Raw genomic sequence first — 14,640 nt, forward strand, 5'->3', positions numbered from 1 at the left:
TATTCAACCATAAATGCTAATTATAGATAAATAAATGTTTAACAGTAGATGTACTGCATTATTCAGAATGCATATAGTAAAAAGACTGGATTTCATATGATTGGAATAGAATTCTCATAGTACTCATCTATAAAAAGGAAAATAAAATTAAATGTGCCATGTGTAGAGGCTTAAATGCTGTGAGGTCATGTTGGAGGCTTAATGGATTGTATACAGCATTCAGAAAGGTTTAAAACATAATTTAATTCTTCCTATATTTCGTCTCAGTCACTGAGATATCTTCAGGGATTACAAGAAAACTAATGTAACATATACACAAATACCACACAATACTAAGCCCAACAACGTGGGTGATGCTAAAGTCCTATCTAGGTGGAGCACCCTCTAAGAGCGGTTGTAGGTGGCCTGGGATGTAAGGTGGGATCTCTGATGATAAGTGTTTCCCAAATCTTAGAAAGCTTAATGCAACTGCATTTATCAAGATTTGGTTGATTTCTGAGAGCTCCTGCTAATTCTAAAAATAGTCTCAGTTTTTTGAATTTGCTATGGTGGAGCGATGTGTTTTTTTTACATGAGATCCTGTGGGTTGTATCCAAGACATAATCAGCCAGGTCTGACTGACCATAGTCGTGGTTGCAGATATATGACTTGTGTTCCTCTAGGTGGATGATTGTTGATCTGCCTGTCTGTCCAAAGTACGTCAGCTTACAGGAACATGGTACTTTATAAACTCCAGGCACTGAGAGAGGAGGGAGCTGATCTTTCGTAGAACAGATAAAGGTAGCAGGTTTGCGGTGGGGCTTAAATGTTGTGTAGGTTGTACTTTTTTAAAATTTTGGCTATTTTTTCCGATGTGCCATGGATGTAGGGTATGGTGATGGCATTTCTAAACTCTTTCTGAAGAGAAGACTGGGGAATGGGGGAGAAACTGATTATTTTTTTAATACTGTGATCGCTGTAGCCATTGGAGAGGAAAGTGTTGTATGTAGTCAAGCTCAGTTGTAAGGGAGGTTCCACTGGAACAAAGATTGTGGGCTCTCTTGGTTAGAGTTTTAATAATGACATACCGTTGAGCGGGGTGGTGGTGGGAGAGTTTGTGAATGTATCTGCCTGTGTGCGTAGGTTTTCTATATACAGTGAAGGAAAGTGTACCATTAGGAAGGAGTGTAACTAAGGTGTCTAGGAAGGATAAACAATTGTTCTTTTCCTTTTCCACCGTAAACTGGATTCTTGGATGCAGGCTGTTGAGGTGACGGAAAAAAGCATCTAATGTGTCTGGGCCATGAGGCCAAATAGAAAACCCATCATCTACATATCTTAGCCAAATAGAAGGTTTGAGAGGGGCTGAATCTATGACTCATTTTCCAAAATTTTCCATATAAAAATTGACAAGAGTAAAAAATTTTTACTCTTTTCAAAATGACCAGAATTGATGGCAAAGGAAAAGAGATCTAAGATGTCAGAAGGAAGAACGTTTTCTAAGAGTGTTAAGGTATCAATTAAGGGTATTGGTTAACAGTGAGAAGATGTCAAAGCTTACCAATATGTCTGTGTTATTTAAGGTTAGATTTTCTATTAGGGTTTTAAAATGAGTAGTTTTTTATATAGGATGTGGAAAGTCCAGTGGGGGGTCAGAGAGTTGGCAAGCTGTTTTGACAGTAAGTAGTAAGGTGCGTTAGTGGCATCTACTATAGGTCTTAGTGGGAAATTGGGTTTGTGGATTTTTGGTAACCAGTATATTCAGGGGGGGGGGGACAGAAAGGTTTGAGTATTTTATAATGTCCAGAGGCCAGGAAGATACTTTTTTTAAGTAAGTTTTTTTAATTTTTTAACTCGTGTTTTTGTGGGGTCGTGTTCTAGTGGGATGTAGGTAGAGCAATCTTGGAGGATAATCTCCATTTTTCGATTGTATTCTGTTGTTAAATCTTGAATGAAGGAGAAATTTATTGTACTACATTTCATTCAGATTTAACAAGTATCAAAACTCTCGGAGAAATACTTGTATATTGGTAAAGGTGAAGTTGATTGTAAAATAACGATAAAATCCATGGTTTAAAAAATTTCCTTACGTATTATAATATTAACTGTCTTTGTGAATATAACAGAGGTTGAAAATAGGTGAAAAAAATGTTAGTATGCCAAAGTTTAGATCAGAGTTACAGACGAGGTAAGCAGATTAAAAACATGTCTGGAGGCAGTCATGTACGCAAGGTCTAAAAGGCACGCAGGAGTTTCCTGTGGACACACAAGGAGGAGCGACAGCATGGAGTGTAGAAGAATTAGGTGCCAGGTAAAAACAATGATGTATTAGGAAGAATGTCACAGCAGTGAATATATATAGAGTTTGCTAAAGCCAACTCGAGGCTTTTTTCATCTTGTTCCTGTCATTCCCGGAGAAGGAAGTTCAAGTGCAGTCGAGAAGGACGATGTCCATAGGCAGCTATGCGATCAGAGAGATCCAGCACGAGCATAGGCCTCGGCACAGTTGTATAATCAGCATAGACTGAGATGATAAGCGGAACCACGTGGACCGATCCCCGCAGACCAGCTTCGCCTACATAGAAGGAAGTAAATCGTGAACATATTCGCTAGCCAGTCTTTTCTGAAAGCAGTAAACTGGAGGAAGAAACAACGGGCCGTAAGAATATAACAGATGATCAAAAGAGAAAGCCAGAGTGATCCTAATGCCCAGATAATGTACGAACTTTTTAAATCCTTTGAATATACAGGAATGTTAGATTGTAACGAAGATAGGAACTGATAAGTTATTGGACTTTAGAAGTGTAATAGGATTTTAGCATCTGATCCACATATAGAATATTATAGCTCTGTGTATGAGGACTTGCAAAGTGTTGTGATTGAATATATAGTTTTGTTATAGTCAGATAGTTCCCGAGATCAAGATTTTGGTAAATGATTACCCATGAATATTAAGTAATTAGAAGGAATTCATAATATGATTAGTATTAGATATTGCCTCATGTTGAGAATGATTAAGAATGCCCAGGTTACACCTGCATGATTGAATTAGTTTAGTTAAGTAATTATCAGTAATTGTACTGTAATTTTTTTTTGAATAAATCCTTTCTTGTCAACCTAATAACTCGCCTGATCTATGTTCTCAATGCACCACTCATAAAGTAGAACCTGTGCGAATCAAAACTTTGGGGATAGCCACGACTGCAGTAAAATTAAGACACATAAGTTTTTGGTGAAATCTGGAATAGTTATTGTATGAATATTGAATATTGTGCCATTCTGAGTGTTTTCTCCCTGATGACGAAGCTTCTCTAGTCTAATAATTTTGGATGGTGCAGTGTTAACAATTAATTTTTTCAAAATTAGAAAGGTTAATACCAGAATTATAACAGCGGGACTGGCTCTAGCCTGAAGCAGTGTCTTTGTTAACAGTGCGGCGCACTATTATTCAATACATTTATAGCGGCCAGCAAATAGAGAAATAATGACTTGTATGAGTAAGAATTTAATGAGACTTAAGAGAGACAAATGAGTAAGTAAAGTAGATAGGTAAGGGTATATATCAACATAACAATATTTTTACAATGGTATACAGATGGTAGGATAATTGTAGAATTAATTGGAGATTTAGTAAGATCTGATATATGTAAATATAGGAAAAAATTAAAATTAACATAATTTTACACCGTGGCATTACCCTTATCTGCTCTGGTGATGATGATACTTTTTTCTTTCCGTAATTTCCAGAGAGCAGTGCATTGGCCAGACGATAAATTATTTTTGGAGGTGAAGATTGGGCGAGGATGTTGGCGACGTCAAGTCTGAAGTTATTTGCTATATCCGGTGGTAAGCAACAGATCCTGCGTTTGATATTATACATTACATCTACCACCAGCACTTCTTTTAGTGCGACTGCGAAATTGTGGCCGAGGCTTAGGGCACTGACGACATAGTCGTTGAGCCTTTTGGAAGATAGATTAACTATTATCTGGAGTGGTTGAATTTGCAGTTGGGATTTACACAGATTATTATACTTTTTGATATGTTTATTTTCTGAAATTCTTTCTGTGCGGAAGCTTCTGAGATGCCAGAGAGAATGGACCAAATCTCAGGGTACAGCAGAGATCTCTGATTGTAAGGAGCCAATGTCTCGGAGAGGGTGACACAAGTAGCGGCGATTTTTTTCCCGCAGTAGTGCAAAGCTGGTGCAGTCATACATGCAGAGGGCTTTTCTGGAATGAAAGTTGATCTTTGTTGATCATGTTGACCTCCAACATGATATCACTCTTGTATCCCGACATCTTTTTAAAACATTTACAACTTTTAGACTCTTTCCTCAGTCACCTCAACAGCCTACATCCAAGAATCCAGTTTACGATGGAAAAGGAAAAGAACAATTGTTTACTCTTCCTAGACACCTTAGTTACACGCCTTCCTAACGGTACACTTTCCTTCACTGTATAAAGAAAACCTACACACACACACACATGCAGATACATTCACAAACTCTCACACCACCATCCCACTCAACAATATGGCATTATTAAAACTATAACCAAGAGAAAGCCCACAATCTTTGTTTCAGTGGAACTGCCCTTACAACTGAACTCGACCACATACACAACACTTTCCTTTCCAATGGCTACAGCGATCACAGTATTAAAAAAAATAATCAGTTCCTCCCTCATTATCCAGTCTTCTCTTCAGAAAGAGTTTAGAAATGCCATCACCATACCCTACATCCAGTGGTGAGCTATGGAAATTTTAACAAAAGGCTCGCATCGTCGAGCAAAAAAAAACAGGCACCTCACTTAGCCCTTATAATACTTATATTGCGACTTTGCAGAGCTTCTGACAAATATGATAATTCTAGTAGGCAGTGGTGAGCTATGGAAATTTTAACAAAGGGCTTGCATCGTCAAGGGGGAAAGAAAGGGGGGCCTAAATTAGCCCTTATAACACTTATATTGCGACTTTGTAGAGCTTCTGACAGATATGATAATTCTTGTAGGATATCAATCATTAATGCTAGATCTTTTAAAAATTCCAAATTGAGAAGTCGGTTTAAAAAGCTTATATTTATCGTTCGATGCAAAATGCTTGCATAAAGCTAGGTAATTTCTCCACAAAGCAAGAGCCGTTCGTAAACTGCAAGCTGCCCATCTTGGTCCAAACACATGGCTGATCTTTAAAATTTCGATACCAAGGTCTTTTGCAATCGTATTCAATTCTCGTTGATTTTTTGGTAATTGATGATAAAAAGCATATAATTTATCCATAAATATTTCAAAATAATTTATTACATTAATGTTTTTTACTGAATCATCTAATTAATGCTAAGTGTAAACAATGAGCGCAATGCCAAATCACAACGTTGGGAAATCTTTGTAGAAGTTTGATTGCAACACCTGATATGTTTCCTAACATAACAGCTAGCTCCATCAGAACAAAATGCAATGAAATGATTTTTTATATAGTTATTAGCAAATCCATATGAATTTAAAGAAGCAATTATAGTAGTGAGTATACATTCCCCAGTGGTATTTTCTAGTTCTACAAGATTATTAAACAAGAAGAACAAGGAGCTCGCAAATTTGAGAAAAATTTAACAAAGGGCTCGCACGAGCCCCTTATAGCTCAGACTGCCTACATCCGTGGCACATTGGAAAAAATAGCCAAGATTTTAAAAAAGTACAACCTACACACAGCATTTAAGTCCCACCGCAAACTTGCTACCCCTATCCGTCCTACAAAAGATCAGTCCCCTCCTCTCTCGGTGTCTGGAGTTCATAAAGTACCCTGTTCCTGTAAGCTGATCTGCAACCATCTGCCTAGAGGAACACAAGTCTTACATCTGCAACCACGACTATGGTCAATCAGGCCTGGCTGACCATGTCTTATGCAAAATGCTTGCATAAAGCTGGGTAATTTCTCCACAAAGCAAGAGCCATTCATAAACTGCAAGCTGCCCATCGTAGTCCAAACACATGGCTGATCTTTAAAATTTCGATACCAATGTCTTTTGCAATTGTATTCAATTCTCGTTGATTTTTTGGTGATTGATGATTTTGGCGATTTTTTTGGTGAGTCTGTACTTTGGACAGACAGGAAGATCAGCAACCATTTGCCTAGAGGAACACAAGTCATACATCTGCAACCACGACTATGGTCAATCAGGCCTGGCTGACCATGTCTTAGATACAACACACAGAATCTTATGGGAAAAAACCACCCCAATCCACCACAGCAAATTCAAGAAAGAGAGACTATTTTTAGAATCAGCAGCAGCTCTCAGAAATCAACCAAATCTTAATAAATACAGTTGCATCAAGCTTCCTAAGATTTGGAAACACTCATCATTAGAGATCCCACCTTACATCCCAAGCCACCTGCAACCGCCCTTAGAGGGCGCTCCCTTCTCCACTTACCCAATATTACCAGTCCATGAACTTATATACAAGGACTTGGAAATGTCAGAAGACTGGAAATAGGGCCACTCTCCTTTTCTTCTAAAGCCATAGTATTCAAAACCATAATATTTCCTGCTCAGTTGTCCATAATAAATATTACATATATCACAGAAGCTGTAGAAAAGCAATTATATAGTAAACCTCTGCAATATTTTTGGTCCAGCTGATACCAAGAAGTTAAAAAGGAATTTCTTCAACTATCAATGAAGCATGGAGAATTTGGACTTCCAGTCTTAAAATTCTGCTATTTAAGCAATAGAGCTTCAAAAATCCATAAAATATTGCAAACTAATCACACGTGCAGACCTTCTCTGGTACTACCTGGGTTTTCATCTTCTCTTGTTTGGAGTTAATGATTATAAAGGTCCAAAAGCTGAGATTATTCCTGAATACTACAACACAGTGTGCTTAACTCTAAGACTGCTACAACACTCCAGAACTGACATTCTTTCCAGTAAAAAAATAAAATTTGCTATAAAGAAATTTTTAATCTCTTTTTGCTGCGAAGTTCCACAGTTGGGTACTGACAACAATATTTTGTTTCATAACTCGATGAAGTTCCAAGGGTACCCTCACAGGATCTTGCTTGGAGAATTGCATATGGCTGCCTTCCAGTCAATGCTATCAAATGGAGGTACTTTAACATTGGAGATCCGATCTGTGACATCTGTTACCAATTGGAAACAGTAGAACATACATTCCACAGCTGCCCTCTTGCTCTGCGTATTTGGAACAGATTACAGTATGTAATGTGTTGGGCATTCCACTATTTACAACAGAACAAGTTATTTTTTTTACAATACCCACCACCCGTCAGCAATGGGAAGAGAATTTTGATTTTTATAATTAATGAATTAAAATACCATTTATGGAAGGTTAGGAAAAAACATGGATTTGAAAACCAGAAATATGACATCCAAATGCTTTGTAATATTATATTGCGGAAATTTTATTGTTCAGCCAGATGTTTTTTGTATTTAGAAAGAAGCATTCTAGGAGATATCAAATTTATCACTAGATGGTGTAGACCAGCAACATTATGCAATATTCACCAGGGGGAGATAAAATTCTGTCTATTCATGCTACGAGAGATGTTTTTAATAGTTCCATCCTCTTAATTCAATGATGTAGTCTTATAGTCAATTGCAGAGAGCAATCCCAAGCATAGAAGGCCAACTCAAGGCAGTTAACCCAGATGGAGCTAACGACCTAGGTATCAGTCATCTTTATGCCTTAGTTTCAATTGGTCTTTTGGTTGTTCATCTATATGAGATTGGTGAAAAAGGAAACTGATAGTCTTTGGCTATATGATGATATAAAAGAGTTGAGGCCTTTTCGCTCTCTCTCATGCTATCTATCTCTCTTTTTTTCTCCTAATACTAACGGGTTCTCTTGCACCCCTATACTAACTACCCTAGGCCTATGATGAACAACCCTTTACTTTTTCACCTCAATGAAGGTTGAAACCTGACTGGGTAGTGGCCCTTCCCATAAGGCATAGCATTATACATATCCGTAAGGATATGCACATTGCATTGCATTTATGAGCAAATTTTTATTTGCTTACACTTGCATAAAGGATTAAACCAAGAATATAATTCCTTGGCATCTTTTATTTTAATATTTTAAATTTGCAAACCATCATCATCAAATTCCTGCTATGTACCCTCAAGGGGTGTACAGGATATGAAAGTACAGCATGAAAAATTTACATCATTATTAATTTCCCATCTACAATTTTCCTCCAAATCAGTCTGTTACATGTCAAGACTCCAACATTATCAGATCTTATATTTCTATCGTCTAAGGCACTTTGTACAGTATCAATCCACCTATATCTTGGTCTTCCTCTGGGTCGTTTTCCTGACAACCTGGCAGAGAACACTTATTTTGCTAATCTTTCCTCGCCCATTCTGTTTAAGTGACCATACCACCTGAGATTAGCTCTGCTAACACATTCCTGGATGATGACAATGTCAAGTTCTTTCCTAATATCCTCGTTTTTAATATGATATTGCCATTGATGCCATCTGTTCACGCCTATAATCTTTCTCAGGACTCTCATATCTGTGGTGTCTAGTCTTTGGTCAAGTGTTTTACTTCTGACCCAGCTCTCAGATCCATAAGTTAAAACTGGTTTGAACACTGTCTTGTACACAGCTAATTTAGTGTTCCGACTACTTTCTCTCTTATTCCATATGAATTTATTCAATTGACTTCCCACCATACCAGCTTTGCTGATTCTGTTGTCTATTTCTATATTTAATTTACCATCTTCAGTAAAAATCGTGCCAAAATAGCTGAAATGTTTTACTTGTTCCACAGGTTCTCCATTCACAACACAGTTGACATTTTCAATGATTCTACCTATTTTCATTGTCTTTGTCTTTTTATTGCTGACCTTCATACCATATCTATTACAACAGCTATTCAATTTAGTCAGAGAATCTTGCAGACTTGTAGCGGATTTATTTAGAAGTATAACATCATCCGCATAAAGCAAAGAGCTGACATTAACATCTCCAATTTTGATATCATGTTTAATACCACTTTCCTTCATAATGTGATCCATATAGATAATGAATAACAGAGGGGATAATGTACATCCTTGTCTCACACCAGATTTAACATTAAACCATCTTCCTGTACTTCCTTCAATTCTAACTGCTGACTTGCAACTCAAATAAAGACTAAGTATTGCTTGATATAATGCCCCATTGACACCATATAACTGCAGCGTATTGAATAGCTTCTCTCTTGGCACCTTGTCATATGCCTTTTCCAAATCAACAAAACTTAAATACAGATCTTTGTTATATTCCCATGCTTTCTCGACTATTTGTTGTAAAGTGAAGATCTGATCCTGACAGCCTCTATTTGGCCTGAATCCAGCTTGTTCTTCACCAAACTTTTCTTCCACAATTCTTCTCAACCGTTTCTCAAGTATACTTGCACAGATCTTGCCAGGAACACTCAGTAGGGAAATACCTCTGTAATGCTCACATTCAGTTTAATTTTCCTTATTATATATGGGTACTATGAGAGCTCTACTCCAATCATTGGGAATTCATCCATCTGTCCAGGCCTTCTAAACTATGCAGTGGAGCCACTGTAAGACTCTTATACCACCATACTTCAGCATTTCTGGTCGAATATCATCTACTCCTGCTGCCTTTCCACATTTCAAGCATTTGATGGCTTTTTCTACTTCAAGTATGGATATGTATTCCTGACTGCATTCCTGGTCAGTGTTTTTTAGCACTGTGCTGTCATCACAGCTTGTTTCATTTAGAAGTTTTTCAAAGTAATTACTCCATTATTCAAGGATATCTTTTTCTCCCGTTTTCATGTCACCTTTATCATCTCTAACTTCTTTTACAGCACACTTTCCTCCTTTCCTAAGCTTCTTCAACAACCTCCAGAATATTTTGAAACCTTCTTGATATTTATTTTCTATGTTCTTGCCAAAGTCCTCCCATGACTTTTGTTTAGCTAGTTTTACACAGTGTTTAACATTCTTGCATTTGTCTCTATATTCTCTAAGAGCACAAGCTGACTTATTTGACAGGAACGTTCGATATGCTTTCTTCTTTTCCTTCACTGCCTCTTTAACTTCCTGTGTCAACCAGGGAGTTCTGATTTTTTTTATCCTTACAGACAACCTCACCACATGCCTCTCTGGCAGAATCAATCAATGTTTTCTTCAGAGTTTGCCACTGAATCTCCAAGGTTTGATTCCTGTTCTCAAACTCTTTCATTTTTTTGTTCAATAATCTTTGTGTATTTTAGTCTACAGTTCACATCTGAGAGCTGCTCAACTTTTATTTGCTTTAAAACTTTCTTACATGTTATTCTTTTCAATATGAAATTCAATTTTATCTTGCTCAAGACTAGATAGTGATCACTTCCAATTTCAAATCCTCTGTACACTCTGGGGTCCTGCACCAGGGAGAAAACATCACTATCAACAATAACATAGTCAATGAGACTTTTCTTATTCCTAGCCTCTTCTCTCCATGTGAATTTGTACACATTTTTATGTTGGAACATGGTGTTAGTAATAACCAGTCCATGTCCTGAGCAGAAATCCAACAGATATTTGCCATTATTATTAGCTTTGCTCTTTTCTCCAAATTTTCCCAAAATATTTTTGGGAAATGTCTCACAATCATTTCCTACTCTGCTATTTATATCCCCAACAAGGACCAAATTTTCATTTTTCATTGTGTCAGTGGCTTTTTCTAAAGCCTGAAAAAATTCCTCCACTTCTACCTTAGTAGAACCTTCTGTGGGACCATAGGTACAAATAAGTCTCATTGTCCAGTTCCCCATTCTCATATTTGCCCACATTACTCTACTTGAGACTGACTGCCGTTCAAGAAGATTAGCCTCCTATTTAGTGTTGAATACTATGGCTACTCCTTCTTTTCCTTGATTGTCATTGCCTGAATATAACATTTTGTGTTTATTGCTCAGAAAGATCTCACCAGTTTTGGTCTTTTTTGTTTCAGTCACCCCGATTATGTCGATCTGGTACTTATCTAATTCCTCAGCTAGCTCCATTTCTTTGCCATTCAGGCTTCTTACGTTGATAGTACTGATCTTTAACTCTGGTGATGTTGAGTTGGTGTTTGTTTTCAGATTTGTTCCAGTAGCTGACTTTTCGCTGTTCGCCCTGGTTCCCTGGCGAAAACAACGGGGGCCTTGTTTAATCGGGCGCGCCCCAGCCGGCATGAAATTTTGTCATGTCGTACCATCATTTTTAATTTTGGTTTAACCAATAAGAATACAATTTGGTTGGCTAAATCCCAAATTGCCAGCCCATCCTTGTTCGTTCAGTATCCAAGTAGATACCCAACATGGTGCACCACGAGAAGGTGAGGATTGGACATTAGGTCAGAAGCCCTGGTCGGATCTCCGCATTCCTTTAAAGACTATGTGGAGGTCTCCTCTCAGTTATACAGCTTTGACCCTTAAGTACCCCTTTTTTGCAAACCATGAAACAAGAAAAGATTTTCAGAACTAACAGAACTGATAAAAACCATAGAAATTATACCTCTGTTGTTTATGTGTTTTTTTTAAGTGATATTCCGAAGTGTAAAAGTCACCTGAAGGTTAAGAAACACATATAATTGCATATATATTATATAATAATATTATATAATATAATAGTCCTGCTAATTAGCAGACAAACTAAAGATGATAAGCGCTGGCTCAGGATAAACACTAAGAAAATCAAAATTGAGATTTCATTATATAACCAAACATGAGGAATACATTGTATTCGAAGCTGTTTTAATTTTTTTTACTATTTCCACGGATCCCATCCTTAATTGTACCTTCTTCTAACTCTGAAAATATATTCAGGAGGGTATAAGAAGTGTCTTAATTAATCCAATTAAAGGTTAAAAAAAACAAGCTAAACTTTACTTGGACAGGGATCAGTAAATCATATTATATGGTCCAATCCAATAGTAATTGCTATGAGCAAGTGACATGTTTCATGTAGTGTCTTGGGATATAATGCAAAGATAATTCTCTTCACAAAAAATTCACTCATGACTTTTAATTTATTGTGATTAACTTTTCTTGTGAAGATTAATGGACAATTGATCTCAAAACTTTAGATGTCAATGATGTCACTTAGCCCAAGGCTAACAGTGATTTACAACAAGAGGGAGTATATTACACACAGACTGTTGTCATTTTGGTGCAAAGAGGTATATATTGTTGTCTGAGAAGTAAGAGTTTTATGATCAATTTTGAGTGGTGAAAACCTATAGTCTCCAGGAGGTGAAGTCCTGTTTGCAGTTCCTAAAGATCAACTAACACAGAGACTGGCTGACAAAAAAAGGCCTAGAAATAGTTTCTCTACTCAGCAACTAGAATTTAATTTTTCTTTGCTGTCTAGCACAACGCTAGACAGCAAAGAAACAAGCGCTGAAACAACACTGAAACAAGCGCCCATTCCACTGACTTACACAACTGCTGGCAATGGACAATTGGAGGGGGGGGGGGGAGACACTGTTTAAGTAAATAACATCTTACTTTAGTTTCTTGTTCTTCAGTTCCTAAATTTTCTTCTTTTGGCTCTTCTTCAGATCTTTTATCATGATCTTCTTGATTTAGTTCCTAGTAATTAAAGAAATTTTATTATTTCTAAAACACTATATATATAATGTGAAAGAACAGAGTTCAAAAAGAGATAACTGGAAAGTAAAATGAGATGTTTAACTTGTAATGCTGTTATTAATGAGGGTTTAACCATGGAGGCGGGCATGAGCACCAGTATCCAAACATGCAAGAAATCTCATTTCCTAGTGTACAACTTCAAGGTGAATACAAGATATTATCAGCATCATCAAATTCCTGATATGTCCACGTGGGGGGGGGGGGGGGGGTTTACAGGCATATCGCGTTCGTACAATACTTTAGGTTCCAGGTGACTGTTGCATAGCGAATTTCATAGCACAGTGAGTCACTGCCTTTTATTTAATAATTTTTACTTGTAGATGCATGTAAGTTAATATTTAATAATGTTTATAAGTAGTTATATATGTGCATAATCGATATAAAACATTTAGTTCATCAAATATTTGCAAATGAAAAATTTTAAATGAAAGCATGTTTCTCAGGTGTGAAAATCAAGGATAAGAATCAAAGGATGTCAGTGACTTTGTCAGTTTGTTTTGGAGGGAACAAATGATTCGAAAGGGAAGAAATTGCAATGAGAGAGGATATGAAAAAGTTGCTGCAAGAAGCAAAAATAAAGAATAAGGAAGTAAAAACTGTGAGGCTGTTGACTCGGTATGATAGGACAGTGTTGAGAATAGGGGCCATGATCGTTAATTAGTCCATAAGAAGATTGAGCAGAAGGAATGGTGTGCAGTTTATTGATGTATGGAGTGAATTTGATGGATGAAAGCATTTATATATCCCTGACAGACTACATTTAAATGGGAGTTAGATGTCTGGAGAAAGTGTTGTTTAGTGAGAATTTGGAAGTGCAAAACTAGAAAACTAGGGATATTAGAGAAGATGCAATCAAGCATGTGTTTGTTGTTTTAAGGATACTTGCGACATAAGACTGAATGATATAATCACGTAATCACAAGAAAGATATTTATTTAACCAAATATTTCGGTCTGGAAATAGCAGACCATCGTTGGTGGTATTACAAGAACAGTTTAAAAAATATACAAGCTAGAATACTAACAATAGATCGTTGAAATTAGAACATGCCGCGTGATGTTATATCACTAAGTATGAAACGAAATATTTTGAAGTAAAAACATGATTGAATTTGCTATTAAAAAAAAAAAAAAAAAAAAAAAAAAAATTAATGAGTAATCTTGATTAGGCTTTCCCAGATTTTTGATATAGATATGCAGTCATTACGATTCAGGTTGGGATGATGGAGCAAGGCCTCCACGCTTTCCTTGAACAAACGTTCGAACCTATAACGGGATCTATGTAAGAGGCGCGTTTTGGACCAAAGGATGCTGTGGTCAGTTTCAATCCCGTGTTGAGCCAAACCAGACTTTTCAGGTTTATCAACTGTGATCTCTCTTACTTTGGACAGACTGGACGTTCTTTTGAAAAAAGAATCCAAGAACATCAATCATCCATTCTTCACAATAAACCTGAAAAGTCTGGTTTGGCTCAACATGGGATTGAAACTGACCACAGCATCCTTTGGTCCAAAACGCGCCTCTTACATAGATCCCGTTATAGGTTCAAAAGTTTGTTCAAGGAAAGCGTGGAGGCCTTGCTCCATCATCCCAACCTGAATCGTAATGACTGCATATCTATATCAAAAATCTGGGAAAGCCTAATCAAGATTACTCATTATTTTTTTTTTATTTTTTTATTTTTTTAATAGCAAATTCAATCATGTTTTTACTTCAAAATATTTCGTTTCATACTTAGTGATATAACATCACGCGGCATGTTCTAATTTCAACGATCTATTGTTAGTATTCTAGCTTGTATATTTTTTAAACTGTTCTTGTAATACCACCGACGATGGTCTGCTATTTCCAGACCGAAATATTTGGTTAAATAAATATCTTTCTTGTGATTACGTGATTATATCATTCAAGCATGTGTTTGCCATCCCTGTGGTAAATGAGCATGTTTAAAGAAATGGTTAAGCAATGCTGAATGCGATTTCACAGGTTTCAGATTTGAA

The 14,640-nt window shown here is 36.8% G+C and overlaps 1 protein-coding gene across 2 annotated transcripts in view; it reads right to left on the reverse strand.

The window, feature by feature from the left end:
* LOC150097869 (uncharacterized) overlaps window positions 1-14,640 on the reverse strand; it is a 622,248-nt gene that overhangs the window by 174,876 nt on the left and 432,732 nt on the right. For both annotated transcript variants that reach the window (XM_090405962.1, XM_090405961.1), the window contains exon 15: window positions 12,498-12,581. In XM_090405962.1, coding sequence (XP_090262088.1) covers window positions 12,498-12,581 — 84 coding nt within the window. The remainder of the gene's footprint in view (window positions 1-12,497; window positions 12,582-14,640) is intronic.

The sequence above is a fragment of the Typopeltis vanoorti genome, chromosome 16 (assembly GCF_054136105.1).
Source record: "Typopeltis vanoorti isolate ZY-2024b chromosome 16, IOZ_Tvanoo_1.0, whole genome shotgun sequence".
Taxonomy (NCBI): Eukaryota; Metazoa; Arthropoda; class Arachnida; order Uropygi; family Thelyphonidae; genus Typopeltis; species Typopeltis vanoorti.